At 49.6% G+C, this 20,076-nt stretch overlaps 1 protein-coding gene across 6 annotated transcripts in view; it reads right to left on the bottom strand.

The window, feature by feature from the left end:
- The window catches only part of AGAP1 (ArfGAP with GTPase domain, ankyrin repeat and PH domain 1), a 573,926-nt gene that overhangs the window by 264,588 nt on the left and 289,262 nt on the right, over positions 1–20,076 (bottom strand). For all 6 annotated transcript variants that reach the window (XM_069584757.1, XM_069584767.1, XM_069584775.1 and 3 more), the window contains exon 9: positions 18,091–18,183. In XM_069584757.1, coding sequence (XP_069440858.1) covers positions 18,091–18,183 — 93 coding nt within the window. The remainder of the gene's footprint in view (positions 1–18,090; positions 18,184–20,076) is intronic.

The raw sequence follows: 20,076 nt of genomic DNA on the forward strand, positions 1-20,076 counted from the left end.
CAGTGGTCTCAACCCAAGATGCTCAGGTCCGAGCCCTGCTACAGCCTAGGGTTTGCAAAGTCCTCACCTTCACTCGAAACCATGGCACAAGCAAGGTCAGCCCTGGTGGAGAACCAAATTTCATTCAAACGTTTGGAGACGTAAGTCTATAATTTAACTGATAAATCATAGAAAACATTTATAAAATTGACAACTAATAAGAACCTGCTGTATTGCCCGGGAACTCGACTCAGTACTTTATAATGACCTGTATGGGAAAAGAATCTCGGGGAAAAACGGTGGTAAGTGTATACGTCTAAGTGATTCAGTTTGCTGTACAGCTGAGACTGACACAAGATTGCAAGTCAGCTATACTTTAACATATGTACACACACACACATGAAAAAAGGAAGCATTCAGACGTGAGACATGCTTACACATTAGAAGATAAAGTTCAGTTCAGCTCAGTCGCTCAGTCGTGTCTGACTCTGTGATCCCATGGACTGCAGCACACCAGGCCTCCCTGTCCATCACCAACTCCCGGAGTTTATCCAAACTCATGTCACAGACATTTTCAAATAAAAATGTCTAAAGTGGTGTCCTTCAAATAATCCGTCAAGGGGACGTATTTTTCTCTTCTGTGCAACTTGAGGAGAAAGAAACACAAACCCAGGCTGCAGGCCAGCCCAGGGTTGTGAGACTCCCCCCACCTGAGGGTCCACAGTGGGATTCCTGCTTTCTTCTCCAAGGGAACCATCATTGGGTCCTCCGCAAAGGGAAGGCAGGTAGATCTAACTCAGGCGAGGTTAGCGGTGTTGAGGGAGCCTCTGTGTGTGTGAGCTCAGTCGTGTCCTGACTCTGCGACCCTGTGGTCTGTAGCCTGCCTGGCCCCTCTGTCCATGGGATTTTCCAGGCAAGAATACTGCAGTGGGTTTGGGAGAACCTTTGTTTCTGGGGTGATGAAGCTCAATATTGGTGTGTCTGAATCAATCTGCAGACAAAAGTGATGGGCCCCTTGCATAGGAGCTTTCATGAAGGAACTTCCAGCAGAGCTAGTTCCGTGAGAAAACACTTGAGCCATGAGGAGCAGAGACGTTGAGATGGAGTCAGGAACAATACGACCCAAGCGCGTGATGATGAGGCTGGACTTCGTGGGTCCCTGATAAACCAGATTATGAGAAAAATTCCAGCAATCCCAGCCAGGGGTAGCTAGAAGGAGTCTATCTGAGTGAAGAGCAGAGTGTGCCTTCTGTCCGCTGGAGCCAAGATCTAGCCAAGCAACCGTTTCGCCTGTGGGAATGGGAGCCACGCGAGCCTAATAACTTAGCCTGTGAGTGTCCCCTATTCCTGATGCTCTCGCAGTCGCCACGCCTTCTAAACAGCAGATCGGTCCTTCCCAGGTGGCGCTGGCGGTAAAGAATTCACTCGGCTAAGTGAAAGTGCTCAGTCGTGTCCGGCTCCTTGCAACCCTACGGACTACATAGTTCGTGGAATTCTCCAGGCTGGAATACTGGAGTAGGTAGCCCTTCCCTTCTTCAGGGGATCTTCCCAACCCAGGGATTGAACCCAGGTCTCCCGCATTGCAGGTGGATTCTTTACCAGCTGACCCACAAGGGAAGCCCAAAATAACTGGAGTGGGTAGCCTATCCGTTCTCCAGCGGATAGGGATAGGCTATCTTTCCGTTCAGTTCCCGGAATCGAACTGGGGTTTCCTGCATTGCAGGAGGATTCTTTACCAACTGAGCTATCAGGGAAGCCCAAAAGGGAGCCGTGAAAGTCAGATTAAACATTACTATTTATTGTATATACTGACAAACACACAAATATACTTAACTTGGTAAGTGAGCAATTGTGCCAAAAAGAATTAGATGCAATGCTAAACGCAAACATCTTTTGCTTTTCCTAACTGAAAACAAAATATTACCATCTATTTTTCACAGCAGACATTGAAATAAACACCAACTGCCCTAAGCTGAGCAAACTATTCTGACGTTTATATGTGCAGGTGATCATGGAGGAGGGAAGGGCAGGGCAATAGAAGAAAATAACAGATGAACCTAAAATTAACATACTGATATGCATTTTTTTTAGAAAGTCATTTATGGTACTTTTCAGGCCATAAGTACAACCAACAAGATGTTAAAAATGTGTTCTCAAGCAGGTACATTTTAATGCAATTATGTATATAAACTACTTTGCTGTTTCTTTCCCTATATAATGCACATAGTCATTTTAATTATCATTTTTGGAGGCTGAATAATGTTCTGTCATGTTGATGCACCATAATTTACTAAACCAAATCATTGGATAAAAGAAAAAAAAATGTTCTTTGCAACGAGGCCAAGGCCACTATTGCTGACAGCTGTCCGAAGGGCGGTCAGTGCTTCTTTCAAAAATCTAGAAGGATAACAGCACCTGCCCCCTTCACAGAAGCAGCAGAAATATGTGCAGCCACCGCAGAGCTGTTCCCCATCTGTCAATGAGCAGGCAGGGAGGGGGCGGCCACGACACGGGGAGCCAGGCCCCAGAGGCTCCCCCTGCCAACCTAGGGCTCACGGAGCTCTTCTCGGAGACACGCTCAATTTCAACGCAGAGAAACAGGTCTCATTTTCTTCTCATATCATTTCTAGGAGCAATCTGCACCCGTCTACAAATAGTGTTTTGTACGGTTATTCTTGCTGAATTGCAAACAATAAGAAAAGACTTTCATAAATCAACTCTGTGGAATCTCTTCCTCTGTTGATAATAAAAAGAGGGTTTCCATTAGGAAACAAACAAACAACAGAACCCAGGGAAGCCTCCCTCCTACACGGGACATAAAAACATGCTTCCCTTTTGTTGAGATAATCCAGTCCCAGGAACGCGTGGGTCACCATCATTCTGTGATGAGTACGCATCAGACAACAATAAGCCTGATGTGCTGAAGGCAGGTTTTTTTTTTTTTTTTTTTTTGGTTCTGCAAATATCAATGTGGGCAGTCTGATGTGAGGACATATCTGATCTAAGTGAGAAAAATATTTTTATTGCTCTGGGAATAGTCACTGTTAACTGAACGCAACAACAAAAAGAGGGGGGAGAAAAAAAGAGCATGCAGAAACCCGAGGGAATTACCAAATCAATTAACAAGTAATTCAGGAACTAATTTCTATATTGCCTCTTAGCACAAAATTGTATCTTCAATTTCTCCTGCAATAAGCGTCTCTACAATGATCCTAGCACACAGTGCCGCGGTAAATGAGTTTACAAGGATCTCTTTTTGATTGGCTCGACAACATTATTTCTTCACAGTTCAATGCTACTGTAGCCAAGTGCTCTGAAATATTTAATTATACTGGTAGCTACCAGTTACCAATTTGCAAGACCCACAGTGAGGACTGTACATTTTAAAGAACTAGTAATCAACTAATTAAAACCACAGTGAATTCCAGATACTCCAATTACAAACAACTGCTGTGGAATATATACTTAGAGAATGCAAGAGGAGGCCTTGCGGGAAGGACTGGCTGCACCGCGGCATGCGGACGCCCCCCACCAAAGACCTCGCAGCGCTGGTGCTGTTTTGAAAACGCATCTGCACGCGCCCCTGCACCTTGTCCTGGGCCTGGATTTTTAGTATAACGTGGGAAGCCCAGTGCTAGACGAGGCCACTCAGTGTGGAGGCCACTCAGTGTGAAGGCCACAGGTTTCGGAAAGAAGCAGATATGGGTGGAACTTTGCCTCTCACTGGCTTTATGAACCCATGTAAGCTGAGTCTCAGCTTTCTCATCTATAAAATGTGAAGATAACAGCACACAGCCTCCTGGGGCGCTGGACAAACAGGGAGGCTGCTGAATAAATGCACACACACACACACACACACACACACACACAAATGGTTCTTATTGGGAACCAAGTCCCTTTAAATGCAATGATTTTTATTTCTTCTCTTCCTCCTTTTTAAAACAGTCAGATCAAACAGTATGAAACTGAAAGATCCAATGCAGAAAAACATGGCCAGTCACAAGACAATAAAAATATCCACAAACGTTATTATTATTATTATTTTTCCTTCACCAAAAAACCTCCAAGGAAGAAGAAAATGCCCAAGATGTTAACAGGGGAAAGGATCGTGGAGTAAGCGTCCCGCCACACACTGAAGTGTAGCCTCAGGTAAGTCATTCAACCTTCTCGGGACTCAGCTGTCCTATCTGTGAAATGGAGATCGCTTCTAGCTTTAAACAAAAAACAAAAACCAGCGTATCTGTTGTGCTGCTACTGCTGCTAAGCTACTTCAGTCATGTCCGACTCTGTGCGACCCCATAGACGGCAGCCCACTAGGCTCCCCCGTCCCTGGGATTCTCCAGGCAAGAACACTGGAGTGGGTTGCCATTGCCTTCTCCAATCTGTTGTGCTAAAGCAACACTGTAATTCCAGGACCCACCCAAGAAGAGCACCTGGTTATCTGGGCGAAAATGGGATGACCACAGCAAAAAAGAACTCTTATGGCTAACATACATAAGTAGCAAGCTAATATATAAATATATGTGCACATCAATATATATATATAAATACACACTTAGATTCTTCATTCTCTGAGATAAATTGGTGGTCTGGTGGGTGAATCGCTCAGTCGGGCCCTACTCTTGCAACCTGTGGACTGTAGCCTGCCAGGCTTCTCTGTCCATGGAGATTCTCCAGACAAGAATACTGGAATGGGTTGCCATGCCCTCCTCCAGGGGATCTTCGCGACCCAGGGATCCAACCTGGGTCTACAGTACTGCAGGCGGTCTCCTGAATCACAGGCAGATTCTAAACTGAGCCACCAGGGAAGCCCAAATAAACTACTGAAGAAAAATATATAAATTTCCAATTTTCCAGCAAAGTGTGATAGGGAACAAACCCAAACAGATGCTTGGTTTGAATGGTTCCCTTTGAAAAGCTTCCTTGCTACATTGCACCAACCTGGCACAAAGCCAGACTCCAGCAGCACTCACAGCAGAGCTGTGGTCTGATAAACACACTGACAAGTTTTTAAATGAAAGAAACTGACAGCTATTGGTCACTCCTCAGGATCTGTTGAGAACTGACCAGGTGCATACCTCCCAAGCCTTTGGTCAGCCTTGTCCAGATGCTGCCGCCCACCCTCAGATCTATCTCACCAGGTCCACTCACACTCCCCACCTCGCGGCCCCTCCTCTCCCAGTCCCCTCCAGCTCCTCCTCAGAGGTCCAGTTTAGTTCAGCCGTTCAGTCGTGTCCAACTCTTTGTGACCCCATGGACTGTAGCTCGCCAGGCCTCCCTGTCCATCACCAACTCCAGAGCTTACTCAAACTCAGGTCCGTGGAGTTGGTGATGCCATCCAACCATCTCATCCTCTGTCGTCCCCTTCTCCTGCCTTCAATCTTTCCCAGCATCAGGGTCTTTCCCAATGAGGGTCCAGAAAATTTCAGCTGAAATTTGAGCTCAAAGGTCCAGCAAATTTCAAACTGGGTCCCCTTCCCCCCAACACAGAGGGTCTAAACAAGCACTTCATTGGTTCTCAGAAGGTAAATCAATGGAAGATTAAAAAAAGAAGAAGAAGAAAGATTAGGACAATCTTAGCTGTGCTTTCTGGCAGGCTATGAAATATTTTTGAGTTGTACACATCATGACATCAACAGGGTCAGTACCAGGCTCCCTCGTGCCTCAGTGGTAAAGAATCCACTTGGCCAATGCTGGAGACGTGGGTCTGATCCCTGGTCCAGGAAGATCCCACCTGCCCTGGAGCAATGAGGCCCAGGCGCCACAGCTACTGAGCTTGGGCTCTAGACTCCGGGAGCTGCGGCTAACACACCCACAGGCTGCATCTACTGAAGCCCATGCTCCCAAACAAGGGGCACCACCGCAATGAGAAGCCTCAGACTGCAGCAAAGAGCAGCCCCCGCTCCCTACCACACTGAAGACCCAGCACGGCCGAAAATAAGTAAATAATTTTCAAAAAGCGTGAGTCACTCAGTCGTGTCCAACTCTTTGCTACTCCAGGGACTACAGCATGCCAGGCTCCTCTGTTCACGGGATTCTCCAAGAACACTGGAGTAGGTTGCCATGCCCTGCTCCAGAGGATCTTCCCGACCCAGGGACTGAACCCACGTCTTCCTGCGTCTCCTGCGTTGCAGGCAGATTCTTTACCCACTGAGCCACCAAGACAGGGTCGTGTAAACGATTCGCATTAGGGGGAGTCAGGTGCACTGTGTGTGGGAACTCACTGTATGATTTTCTACAGCTTTCCCACACATCTAAAATTATTTCTCAATTAAAAGTTAAAAATTTTAAAGTTCTCCTTTAATCCTACACATGTACTTGTTTGTGTTCCCATTCATCCAATTTTAAGCCAAAAGGACATAAATTCTCATGTGCTAATTATGATAAATACACAGTTTCTTGGTTTCACTTAGTATTTTCTAAACACTGTTCACACTTCTAAAGAGCCTTGAAATTGACCATTTTAGAGGCTGTATATCCTGCTACCGTTGAGCTGACAGTCACTAATTTAACTCCTTGCTTGTTGAGTATTTTTAGTTCCCAGGGTCTCAATATTATAAATAAACCTGCTATGAACATTTCTGTACACGTAAAGCATTTTTCCCTTTCTCCTAGTGAATTATCCTCTTGGGATAAATTTCTACAAGAGCAATTACGGGGACAAAGTGAGTACAATTTTTTGTCCTTTATATACTGCTAGTTTATACTCCGAGAGGGCTGGGCCAATTTTCAGTAACATAGCAGTACATTCCGAAAATTCTGTTATTTCCTAATTTTTGCTAAGACCAGGGTTTTACCACATTTTCTTAACGATAAGCCTAAGTACAAAATGATTTCTCATTAAGTTTCTGATACTTCAGGAATGAGCAGAGAAAGGCCACAAGCCCATCCACACTTACTCCCTTCTGGAGGATCTTCATTTCCAAATCATCCCCTGTGTGTTACATCCCCAGTGGTATGTTGGCACAGGTGGTACATGTTTCCAGAAAATTCTTTGTTTTGCATGTTAAAAACAATACAAATTATTCTTCTACAGAAGACCTTGTTGGGGATAAACATTCTTGTTTGGGGGACGAATCACTGTCACAGAGGCTATGGTTGATGTAGACTGAGAGTGAAGCCGCTCAGTCGTGTCCGACTCTTTGGGACCCTATGGACTGTAGCCCATCAGACTCCTCGGTCCATGGGATTTTCCAGGCAAGAGTACTGGAGTGGGCTGCCATCTCCTTCTCCAGGGGGCAAAATCCGGCAAGTATGAAAACAGTCGAGTTAAAATCTGCAGGTTTGAATTGAAACAATTTTTATAAACAAAATTACATAACGAAGACATTTATTTAGAGGAACTTTCTTCTGCAGTGAACAAGTTTTAGAAGAAGCCAGCTTTCTAAAATCATCTTGATCACTGACAGAGCTTCCACTCTTTGAAGATGAAAAGGAGTGCCTCTTGTGCCACACCTAGATAGTATATCCTCTGTACAAGAATTAGAGTTAAATTAAGAGAAAGAAAGATTAAAATTTATTCTGCATCTTAAAGTCTAACAATGTAGAGCATGACCTCTCCGATGTAACACCTTCTTTAAGAGAAACATGATACTGTTTCAGGGAAAGAGAAACACCTGACGCTACTGACCTACTCCATCTACTGTATATATACTTGCTGACCTACTTGCCCTGCCCTGTGGACCCCCAGGAGAGACCATCAGAGGGCACGCCCCTCTTAGCCCCACCCCACCCCTCCTGGCTCCAAAGTATGGGGACGCAGAGAGTATGGACGATGCACGCGTCCACGAGGCAGGGAAGACAGAGGCAAAATCCCAAGCCCTGACGAGGTATCAGGGCAGCGAGGAGAGGGGACCCTGCATCTCCTGGAAGGGAATGCACATGAAATGGGCCCTGAGAACAGGCAGGCTGTACCAAGCACAAACTGAGGGACCAACCAAAGCTGGGAGCTCAACATGCATGAGGATGGAAGGGAAGGAACCCTGAGGGACCCCCAACGCCCGGCCATCTGGTGATGCTGGCCTCTCTCGTGAGCCAGTCCCTCTCTGGGCCTGCGGGTGACCTTGATGTGGCTGTAGCCCAAGGACCGCAGTTGGTCCAGGTGCCAGACAGCAGGTGCTTCAGAGGACAGCCCCCTCCCCAACCCCCGCATAAACACCCTGCCCTGCTGGAAACCCACAAAGAGGATACCATGCCGTGACCTTTAGCCTGGTCTAGCAAAGATGGTCAGTGTAGGCACAGATTCAATCAGGGGTGGATGGCAAAGGCTCTTGTGGCCACACATGCTAGACGATTCCTGGGTGTGACCCCCACCTCCGCCCTCACAGCTCGGTAACCTCGGCAGGGTGACCCAACCTCCCTAGGCCAGGGACGCCTCATCTGTCATGTGCAGTGAGTTGTGTCTGAGGTTGGCGGAGAATTAAGTGAGGTCATGTGACTAAGGCATCTAACACAGTAACTGATGCAGAGTGAGGGCCCAGGAGGACGGCCAGCGTTCTTATTATAAATCGAACACAGCAACGATCTGGTCAATCGCGAGGGCTTTCTAAGCAGGCGGAGACATTAGCAAACGAGCAGAGCAGGGTATGGTTCTGACTGAGCAGGGGAGACTAGCTTTGGGAAGGGGGAAGGCAATGGCACCCACGCCAGTACTCTTGCCTGGAGAATCCCATGGGCAGAGGAGCCTGGTGGGCTGCAGTCCATAGGGTCTCTAGGAGTCGGACACGACTGAAGTGGCTCAGCAGCAGCAGCAGCAGCCTTGGGAAGGCACTAAGATGTAATAGTGTTTTATTTGAAGTATAGTTGATGGACAGTGTTAGTTCCAGGTGTGCAACACAGGGATTCAGTTACACACACAACCCCTCCATATATACATATTCTTGTTGAGATTCTTTTACTCTATAGTGTCATTCCAGAATTCTGGGTATAATTCCTTGTGTTGTACAGTAGGCCCTGGGTGATCGAGTTTGATATAGTAGTGCATATCCAGGCTTCCCTGGTAGCTCAGCTGGTAAAGAATCCGCCTGCAATGCAGGTTCGATTCCTGGGTCTGGAAGATCCTTTGGAGAAGGGATAGGCTACCCACTCCAGTATTCTTGGGTTCCCCTGGTAGCTCAGCAGGTAAGAGAACCCACCTGCAATGAGGGAGACCTGGGTTCAATCCCTGGGTCAGGAAGATCCCCTGGAGGAGGGCATGGCAACCTACTCCAGTATTCTTGCCTGGAGTAATCCCATGGACAGAGGAGCCTGGTGGGCTACAGTCCATGAGGTCACAGAGAGTCGGGCACAACGGAGCGACTAAGCCCAGCACGGTGTGTATCTGTTAGTCCTGAATTCCGAATTTATCCATCTCTCCCACGTTCCCCTTGGGTACCTACGAGTTTGTTTTCTGTGTCTGTGGGTCTATTTTGGTTTCGTGAGTAAGGTCGTTTGTAACATGTTTTTAAATTCTACGTATAGGTGATGTAATACGGTGTTTCTCCGTCTCTGTCTGACTCACTTCACTCAGTATGATCATCTCTAGGTCCGTCCATGCTGCTGCAGTTGGCATCATTTCATTCCTTTTTACGCCTGAGGAACGTTCCACTGAATACATGCACATCTTTTTTAACCATTCACCTGTTGATGGACATAAAACATGACATTTTGACAGCCAGTGTGATTCTTCCTGCCAGAAAGCAAGGTGCTCACTTGTTTCAGACTTTCTATTCACAGAGAAAGAAATCCGAGCTGGCCTTGAGTGTGAAGTCACTTCAGTTGTGTCCACCTCTTTGCAACCCTATGGACCATAGCTTGCTAGGCTCCTCTGGCCAAGGGATTCTCTAGGCAAGAATACTGGAGTGGGTTGTCATGCCCTCCTCCAGGGGATCTTCCTGACCCGGGGATCAAACTTGTGTCCCTTGTGACTCCTGCATTGCAGGCGCATCTTTACCACTAGCGCCACCTGGGAAGTTGGCCTTAACTGTCATAAGATGCACTGTTGAGAGGGAGATACAGGCTGAGCAAAAGGGAACATTTCTTTCCTGCGGGATGAGGGCTTCTCTCACTGCGGTGGTCTCTCCTGTGGCAGAGCACAGGCTCCAGGGCGCGCGGGCTTCAGCACTTGCAACTCATGGGCTCCAGAGCACTGGCCCAATAGCTGTGCGTCACAGGCTTAGCCGCTGCAAGGCAGGTGGGATCTTCCCAGACCAGGGGTTGAACCTGTATCCCCGCATGGGCAGATGGATTCGTCCCCACGAGACCACCAGAGAAGACCCCCACTTAATAGCACATAAAGTGCCTCATCGGCATCACCTGTATTATGCTCCTGTAGCCCTTCTGACCAAGGGAAGGATTAGGTTAACCTGCTCTGTAGATTTAAACATAAACTCTGGGCCTTGTATTTTGTGGTCAATGTCATTTCTTGCAGCATTTTGAGCATTTTGTACAGACCACGCCGGCATCCACCTACATGAGCCAAAGCGTCAGGGGGCTGTGGAAGGTCTGCCCTCTCATGGCAGATGGACGAAGGGAAGTTCCCACCGAGGCATCCAGACCTTCCAGAGTGTTCTGCCAACAACACTCTGATGGCTGAGGAGCTGGATGAAAAGCATGTGATGCCCCCACCTGACCCATTAAATTAATCATCATAATCGGCGACGTCTGCCGGGGTCCAGGCTGGATGCGGTCCTCCCCGGGCGCTGTGCACCCAAGTGAGGTGAATTAGGTTCAGGGCGCCAGGTCGGCGTCAGCAAATTACCTGCTTCTGGGGAGCGGACTGGGCCCCGGTGGGTGCAGGCAGAGCTGATTGCCACACGGGTGAGCGACATCTTCTCAGGGCGCTGGTGCCCAGGGGCCCTGCTGTGGTCGGGGCCAGCAGGAGCCCCGTGGACACAGCTCCACGTGTTCTGGGAGAAGGGCAGGGGCCCCGCTGTGGTGAGGGGCAAGCAGGAGCCCCGTGGACACGGCCCCCATGTGTCCTGGGAGAAAGGCAGGGGCCCGGCTGTAGCCAAGGGCAAGCAGGAGCCCCGTGGACACGGCCCCATGTGTCCTGGGAGAAGGGCAGGGGCCCCGCTATGGTGAGGGGCAAGCAGGAGCCCCATGGACATGGCCCCACATGTCCTGGGAGAAGGGCAGGGGCCTCGCTGTGGTTGGGGCCAGCAGGAGCCCCATGGACATGGCCCCACATGTCCTGGAAGAAGGGCAGGGGCCCTGCTGTGGTCAGGGGCCAGCAGGAGCCCCGTGGACACGGCCCCCATGTGTCCTGGGAGAAAGGCAGGGGCCCGGCTGTAGCCAGGGGCAAGCAGGAGCCCCATGGACATGGCCCCATGTGTCCTGGGAGAAGGGCAGGGGCCTCGCTGTGGTTGGGGCCAGCAGGAGCCCCATGGACACGGCCCCACATGTCCTGGAAGAAGGGCAGGGGCCCTGCTGTGGTCAGGGGCCAGCAGGAGCCCCGTGGACACGGCCCCCATGTGTCCTGGGAGAAGGGCAGGGGCCCCGCTGTGGTCAGGGGCAAGCAGGAGCCCCGTGGACACGGCCCCACGTGTCCAGGGAGAAGGGCAGGGCCACCTCTTTCTTTCCCATCCAGTCTGCCTACACTTTCATCTCGCTCACCAATCTTGGTGGCTCTGTGAAAGCAGATGATGGCCGGATGCCTGACCAACTGGCTGTGAACGGTGTCAGACGTTCCGGGGACGTCAAAAGTGAGCGGCATCGTGGCTTTTATTCTGCAGATGCCACACGATCCAGCCCCTAGTGTGCGTTCCAGGTACCAGACCACGCAGGTCAGAGGCCTAGGGCAGGCTGGCCAGGGGGTTAACTCGAGGTTCCTTTCACTGAATTGATAACTGCTGCTTTCTACTCGACTGAGAATCAAACACACACACGGCTTCACAGCAGCTCGTGGTGATGGCAGGGCGCTGGGGAAGGCCACCCAGGCCGCTCTGCCTCTATGTCCTGGGAAGGGCTTCCCCACGGCTTCAGGGGCTACAGGAAGGGCTCTGTGCTTACTGGCGGCTCTCTGCCCCAGAGGTGGCCAAAGTCCCATCAGGGTTCAAGGCCAAAATTCAGAATTCTTTGAAAAGTCACATGAAACCACAAAGGATCTACCGTATATAGCACAAGGAATTCTACTCAACATCTGTGATAACCTATAAGAGAAGAGACTCTAAAACAGATTGAATACATGTATACCTATAACGAGGCGTTTCCCAGCTGGCCCTACTGGTAAAGAATCCTCCTGCAGTGCAGCAGACATAAGAGGCATGGGTTCAATCCTCGGGTCGGGAAGATCTCCTGGAGGAGGGCATGGCAACCCACTCTAGTATTCTTGCCTGGAGAATCCCCACGGACAGAGGAGCCTGGTGGGATACAGTCCATGAGGCTGCAGAGAGCCTGACACAACTGAGATGACTTAGTACGCACGTGTGCATACGTATAACTGACTCTGCTGTACGCCTAAAACTAACGCAACATGGTAGATCAACTCTGCTCCAATAAAATTTAAAAGACGAAATAAAATGCTCCCAACTTAGGTTAATAAAAAGGAAAGAACACAAATAGAAAATCACGTGAAGACACTTAGTGTTTGGTGTTTCCATGGATCCCAGAATTAAGCAGCTGACCTGGGTCTCCAGCAGCACCTCAGACCCAGGTTCCGAGAAAGTGCCCCCGGGTTGGACCGGGCAGAGCTAGGACCACACAGAGCGGGTGGCTCCCAGGCCCGCCACAGCCCAGTTTCTCGCACATACCGTTCTGCCTGCGTTTGTTGAAGGACAACAGGGACTTCTTTCTTTCAAAATAGCAACCAGTGGACGAAATTAAAAAAAAAAAAAATTCTGAAAGCAGGAAGCAAGCAGATGCAGTGTTTCGCCTGTTAATCTCTAACAGCTCTCTGAGCCTCGCCAGCACTTAAATCTCCAAGACAAAAGCCACCAGGCCAGGGGCGCCCCAGCCTCATCCAGACAGGCCTGTGGAGCCTTGCTGAAGGGGTCCACGCAGACTCTGAGGGGTCCTCGCTGCAGCCAGATTTACAGGGGGGCATTTACAGTGCTATTCTGGAGTCTCCCCGCCCAACTAACCTGCAGAAGCCCACCCCTTAGGGCTCACCTGTCAAGGGGGCCAGGGGTTGGGAGGGATCTTGACCAGATAAACACCATCATTCTGTCTGCAGGGGAGGAAGGACAGACAGACAGAAGCGTGATAAAGCAGACAGTATTCACTTTTTCACTCTCTGAAACCGCACGAGACAACACTTAGTGAGGTGTTTGCTTGTTTTCCCTTTTGTCCTCACATACAAAAGATACACACAGGTATTTTCAACGTGTGAGCAGGATCAACTGACCAAGAATGTTGTTCAGTCGCTCCGTCGTGTCTGAGTCTTTGCAGCCCCACGGACTGCTGCACGCCAGGCTTCCCGGTCCTCCACTGTCTCCTGGGGTTTGCTCAGATTCACATGCATCGAGTCGGTGATGATGTCTAACCCTCTCATCCAAGATTCTACAAACTCAAATGTTCACACTCTAGCGTGTGTTACTGGGTGTGAGGTGAGGCCCTGAGGTCTGTGTTTTCAGGGTGAACATTAGAGGCAGGAGGAGTCCGGAAGCGAAACAGGACAGGCTGAGTATATGGACCATCATATAGAGACGAAAAAACTCGGGAGAGAGGGAAATAAAAAAGAGCACACAGCTGCCGTCCCCCAAACAGACCTCCCATCTGCCACCCACGATTTGCATGTCACCTTCTCCGGGCTCATTTGTACTTCATTAACTGCCATTGACTTAACAAGATTTATGCAAATGACACCATAGGAGCTCCCTAACTCCCACTGCAATCAAGTGATTATGTATGTACAACTCTCCACAGCAATGAAAAATTAATACGTGACAAGCCCACTCGCCGCTGAGCCGGGCCTCTGGCTTTTCCTTTTCCTTGCTTTTTGCTTTTACATTTCTATTCGAAGAGACCTGATCGCCATAGTTTAGGAGGAGGAGGAGGCTGGGATGAGGAGGCAGATGGAGGAGGAGGAGGAGGAGGAAGGAAGGAAAGGCACACGAAGGAGAAGCAGACCTCTTTGAACCGAATCTCCACTGAGACTCAGAAAGGACAAAGAACGTGGAGGTGGGCCCAGGTCCTCAAAAACGGAAGTTATTTTGCAGACGATGTCACATTCTCGATGAGAAAGCTTTCATGGGGGAAGGAGGGGAGACAGGATCATTGCCCACCATCCGTGGACAGCTCCTCCCACGCTGGGCCGAGGAGAACCTCCGTCTCAGAGCCAACAGGCAAGCTGTAAAACGTGAGCCGGACGCGGTTAAAATAACCCACCGGAACACGCTTCGTCTGCAAAGACACGCGTCAGACTGCCAAGCGTGACGAAGACACGGCCTCACCCGTGTCCTGAACTGCCCCAGACAAGACTCCTGTGCGCCGTGGTGGAGAGAGAGCCTGTGATGGTCCCCAAGCCACCCCCGGCCCAGCCCCACAGAAGAGCCGGAGGCTCAGGAGGAGGACTTCTCTGTCTTTAGGGCCTGTGAGCCGGGGTTCAGGGCCCCAACACGCAGACCCAGTCCCAAATGGGGGCTGAGCGTGGAGACAGGGGCTCAGATGCTGGTGGGAAGGATAGGCAACGGAGAAGGGATGCAGGGGCCCCAGGCAACGTGTGGACCCGTGTCCCTGCAGACGTGTGGTGCTGCAGGCATATCTCAGAAGATTCCTCTCCTTGGGCACGAGGTACTTGTCTGAGGCTGGGGGCACACGTTTAATTCAAGGCATGTAACTCTGCTTCCTAAGCTTTCTTTTTATTTCTTGGCTGTGCCGTGTCGCTTGTGGGATCTTAGTTCCTCGACCAAGGGTCGAACACCCTCGGCAGTAAGAGTGCAGAGCCCTAACCACTGGACTGCCAGGGAATTCCCTTCCTAAGCTTTCTGAAGGCTTCTGGCCAACAGGCAGCGTAGGGTGCATGGCTGCATGGGCTCAGGGGCCAGGTTCAAATCCCAGCCCCTCGGCTTCCAAAGGGGCCTGGTCTGGAAAGCTTGCACCACAAGGATTTAATTTAAAAATGAAGGTAACACAGTTATGTCAACTGTGGCAGTGTCGAGGGTTCAGAGAGATATTACGTGAACGCTTAGCAAATACTAAGCAGTCACTTAATTGTTCAGGCCTGCAGTGTCTAGAACATTCTGGCAGGTGCTGCTCTATCTGGGCCCCGTCCTCCACAATCCTCTCGCTTCTTTTCTACTAGCTGATGTCATCCCTGGCAGGCTGAGGAGTCCAGACTACCTCTAAGGGTCTCCGTTCCTTTATAAAAATATAGATGTATCTACACGTTTGTGTGCAAACGCACACCAGTCTGTGTGGCCCACAGCAAGGCTCCAACATGTCCTGAGCACAGTGAATCTGAAAATCTGGTTTTACCAGAATCTAAAAATCCTCTCCGGCATCGCCTCATCTCAGCATCCCAAGGGACTCGGTACTATCTGGAGCCCAATTCCCAGATGTGGAGTCCAAGGCTGGGCATGTTCTGCCTCAAGGAGACTCTGACTCGCCAGGTATGGTCTCCAGGACGCAGGTTTCCCATGTCTGTACGTAGAGGCAGCTATGAGAGACAGCAGCTGGCTAGGCTGCCTGTGTCAGGATGCCCCAGGAAACCAGACCACGGCTGAAGGGGTAAGCTGGATTATTTTGAACATTTACTACTGAAAGGCTTCCCAGGACAGGGTAATACCCGACTTACCCTTGACCGTCAGCCTCCAGATGGAAAGCCTGGCCTGTACAGCAAGCCCTTGTGCAGAGGCGCAGGCCAGAAACTGAGGGAAGGGAGGCCCCACCCACACCGGGGACCAGCCTGACTGGGGTGGCGGCCAGCACGCCCACCTGAGCCCATGGGGTACCCGATCCAGCACCCCCAAAAGGAAATGTCCCAGGATGGATACTTTAAATGAGAGGGAAAGAGTTCAGTGATTTTCCCAATTTTAGTTGAAAGAGCATCAACAGATTGAAAATTACACATTAAAACTGCCTTATGTGGAGAGTTAGGTTTATATCAATAAGTAATTGCACAGAGAATAAGCAACTGTGCCTGCATCTCTACAGGAGAGAAAGCCTTTAGGAGCAGTCAAAACCAGATTCACAGACACAGAGGACAGACGTGCCAAGGGGAGAGAGGGGGGGTGCGAGTGAAGGACCGGGGGTATGGGGTTAGCAGACACAGCTGATTACACACGGGATGGATCAACAACAGGGCCCTGCTGTGGAGCGCAGGGAGCTGGGTTCAGTATCCTGTGCGAAACCAACGTGGAAAAAAATACAAATATATACATATGTACATGTATACACACACACACGTGTGTATATATATGTGTGTGTCTGTCAGGAGGGTGTGTTTATGGGGCTTTCCAGGTGGCGCTAGTGGTAGAGAACCTACCTGCCAGTGAAGGGGACGTAAGAAACTCGGGTTCGATCCCTGGGTCAGGAAGATCTCCAGGAGGAGGAAATGGCAGCCCACCCCGATCCTGTCTGGAGAACTCCACAGACAGAGGGGGGACTTCATGCACCAAGGGCTCACTATGCATATAGTGGCGTGCTCAGCACTTCAGTCGCGTCCAACTCTGTGCGACCCCAGGCACTGCAGCCCCCTAGGCTCCTCTGTCTACGGAATTCTCCAAGCAAGGATTTTGGAATGAGTTGCCATTTCAACCTCCAGGAGATCTCCCCGACCCAAGGATCGAACCCGAGTTTCTTATGTCTCCTGCATTGGCAGGTGGGTTCTTTATCACTAGCGCCACCTGGGAAGCCCCATAAACACACCCCATAAATACATATGAATGTATGTGTACGTATATGTACAGACATATATATACACACACACATATAATTAAGTCACTCTGATGTACAGCAGAAATTAAACACAGAATTGTAAATCGACTATACTTCAATTAAAAACAAAAAGGCGAACAGCAGGAGGGAAGGAGACTGCTCTCAGTGGCTCTCCGCGCCAGCCTACACATCAGTTCCCCCGTCTCTGAAGGTGTCTTGTGAAACCCCGTGGACTTCCGCCTCTGTCTCACCTGTGATGCTGGGGCCCGCCCCACACCTGCATGCAGAAACTGCCCCGTCCGCAAGTGAAGCCGGAGGCTACCTGTTTCAAGTGGAAAGACTCTAGCCCTCCTGAAGGGTGGCCAATGCCAACACGAGCTCCTACAGGATTCATGAACCTGTCCAGGTACAAGTGCAGAGGCAGAGCTGTCATCCTGCCCACTGACTCCTCCTCTCCTTAAGCAGAAAACACTCGAAACCAACCGGCCTTCTTCAGCAAACTAAGAGATGGCGTTTCCAAAAGCCATGCTGCTGGGCTGAACACTTTCATTTCATTTCCCTGGGAACTATCACAGCCAAATAGGTCTTGTGAATTCCCCTTTTCCTTGAGACATAAAGTCATTTGGTACCCGGCTTCTGGGCTAATGAAAACCGATTCCAGGCTAGCGACATAGGCCAAAACAAATGCCTGCGTTCGAGTCCTGTTGTGTAATGAGGAAGTTTAATTAAGGCCCCACATTACAGCTGTAAATGTTCCTTTATATAATAAGGTCTAAATGAAACTGAACCTAATCAAAGTTACAATTCCTTCATTAGCAAATTACAAACAAGAGCACACAGCTGACACACCGGCTATGATTATCACAACTAATTGCCTCGTTGCTACAAACCAGCCTGAAACCGTGTTCAGATGTCCGTCTGCAAGAGCAAATTAGGGCCACGTCGGGCTATTCCTGTGATCACAAGGGGCTCTTGTACGGGGATCTGATTTACCCCTGTTGCCTGGCGGCCAGCGGCCCAATCAAAGCCGCTCTACAAAGGCAGCCTTTGAAGCCAGCGCGGTCTCGAAACGCACTCCATATGCAGGCGGGCAGACTGCACTTCATTAGGTCTGTTGTCACATTTCCCCTCTTCTTATTCTAATGATCCTATTTTAATACACACAGGAACCTCTTCTAATTGATGTCAAGTGAGTGACTTCTACATTCATCAGCAGAGCACATCAAACAAACCTTGGCGCGCGAGCCAGCCTCACGGCGAGGAGAGGCCTGGGTGTGTCTCCGGCTACAGGGCCGGGCAGGGGGGGAGCCGCGTTACCTGTTTAATTGGGATGGCTCGACCGCTCCCGATGCTGTCCGCCCGACTCTCCAGGCCTTTCTTCTCTTTGTCTGGGTCACTCCCTTTCCGAGACTGAAAAGCAAAAATAAAGTTAGCATTTGAGGAAGGTCTGCGGTTCACAGACTGGGGAGGTGAAACCCACCTGCATAGCTTCTGCAAAATACACAAGCCCTGAAGAAGCCCTGCACAAGCCGTGTGTGTACCCACGTGTACGAGCTGTGCGTGTAACCACGTGTACCAGCTGTGCGTGTACCCACGTGTATCAGCTGTGCGTGTATCCACGTGTACCAGCCGTGCGTGTACCCACGTGTACCAGCTGTGCGTGTATCCACGTGTACCAGCCGTGTGTGTACCCACGTGCACGAGCTGTGCGTGTATCCATGTGTACCAGCCGTGTGTGTACCCACGTGTACGAGCTGTGCGTGTATCCACGTGTACCAGCTGTGCATGTACCCATGTGTACCAGCTGTGCATGCACCCCCATGTATGAGCTGTGCATTACCCACATGTACCAGCTGTGCATGTATACACATGTACCAGCTGTGTGTACCCCCATGTGTACCAGCTGTGCGTGTACCCCCATGTATGAGCTGTGCATGTACCCCCATGTATGAGCTGTGCATGTACCCACATGTACCAGCTGTGCGTGTACCCACATGTACCAGCTGTGCGTGTACCAAGTATGAGCTGTGCGTGTACCCACATGTACCAGCTGTCCATGTACCAAGTATGAGCTGTGCATGTACCCACATGTACCAGCTGTGTGTGTCCCCATGTGTACCAGCTGTGTGTGTACCCAAATGGATGAGCTGTATGTGTACCCATGTGCATGCGCACATATCCCAAGAACTGACTGCTGAGCGTCCATCGTCACCGAGCCATCACGTTACAGGAAATTTTCTAAACTTTCCTTCCCACTTTTCCACTGCAAAATCATCTTTTAATTCTTTTGTAAAGAAGTTCAAAATTCAATTACGAGAAGCCAATGGACCATACAGGAAAGTAACGCCCAACAGGAAAACACATTCCGAAGCTGCAGTTAAATCCAGCCGAGGAGAAAAGGACTCCTCGCTGCTTGTTTGGGAAACCTGTGACATAAATGTATATATTTAATTAACATCTGAAGGATTTTAAAAATTCTATTAACGTCTCAGCTGTGCAATTCAACGGGCTACTCCTAATTCATATTGAGCTGCCATTAATGTTCCTTTTTATTGCTTCTGGAGAGTCAGAAAAGAGCGAATTCAAAGTTAAACTAGTGTTAATATACCACAGAAAATAACCGAGGGGAAAGAAAGTTGAAGATATCTTTGGGGGGAAAATGAGCGGCTTTGTTTGCCAAGTTCCTGACAGTTTTCTTGGCAATAACGATGTGCATGCATGCCCAGGAGGAGGGCGGCCAGCAGGGAGGGTGTCAACGGGGGCCCCAGGGAAGCCACCCCAGGACACCATGACCTGGGGACATTGAAGGAGCAACCACAGCTAAGTCTCCATCGCTTGGTGGCATGAGAAACTGTGAGCACGATGATTTTCTGACAGATTTATTTTATTATGAGAGAAAGATCTGAGACTCGTCCTCCTTAATAACTGTGCTGACAAGTGACAACTCCACTCCATTACTTTTCAATGGGAACATTACTCACGCAATATTGAAAATGGAGAAACATTTTCATGTGCTTTTCAAATCTGAGATGATATATGAAATGAGCAGACTTCGTGGTGTCCAGTGCGGCAATGAGAAGCTAATGAAATCCGGTTTTAAAGGGTGTGACATGGCGCTGCTGATATATGTGTATATATATTTTTTTAATATTAAATGGAATGATGTCATGGGGTATGAGGAGAAAAGTTCCCATGATGTAAACCCAGATCAGGGACTGCAATGAGCCCACGGGCTCCACAGAAGACAGGCTTCTCTGATGATGCTAAGAAGCTGACATTATTTACTGAGCACCTACTAAGAGC

Source organism: Ovis canadensis, chromosome 1 (assembly GCF_042477335.2).
Source record: "Ovis canadensis isolate MfBH-ARS-UI-01 breed Bighorn chromosome 1, ARS-UI_OviCan_v2, whole genome shotgun sequence".
Classification (NCBI taxonomy): Eukaryota; Metazoa; Chordata; class Mammalia; order Artiodactyla; family Bovidae; genus Ovis; species Ovis canadensis.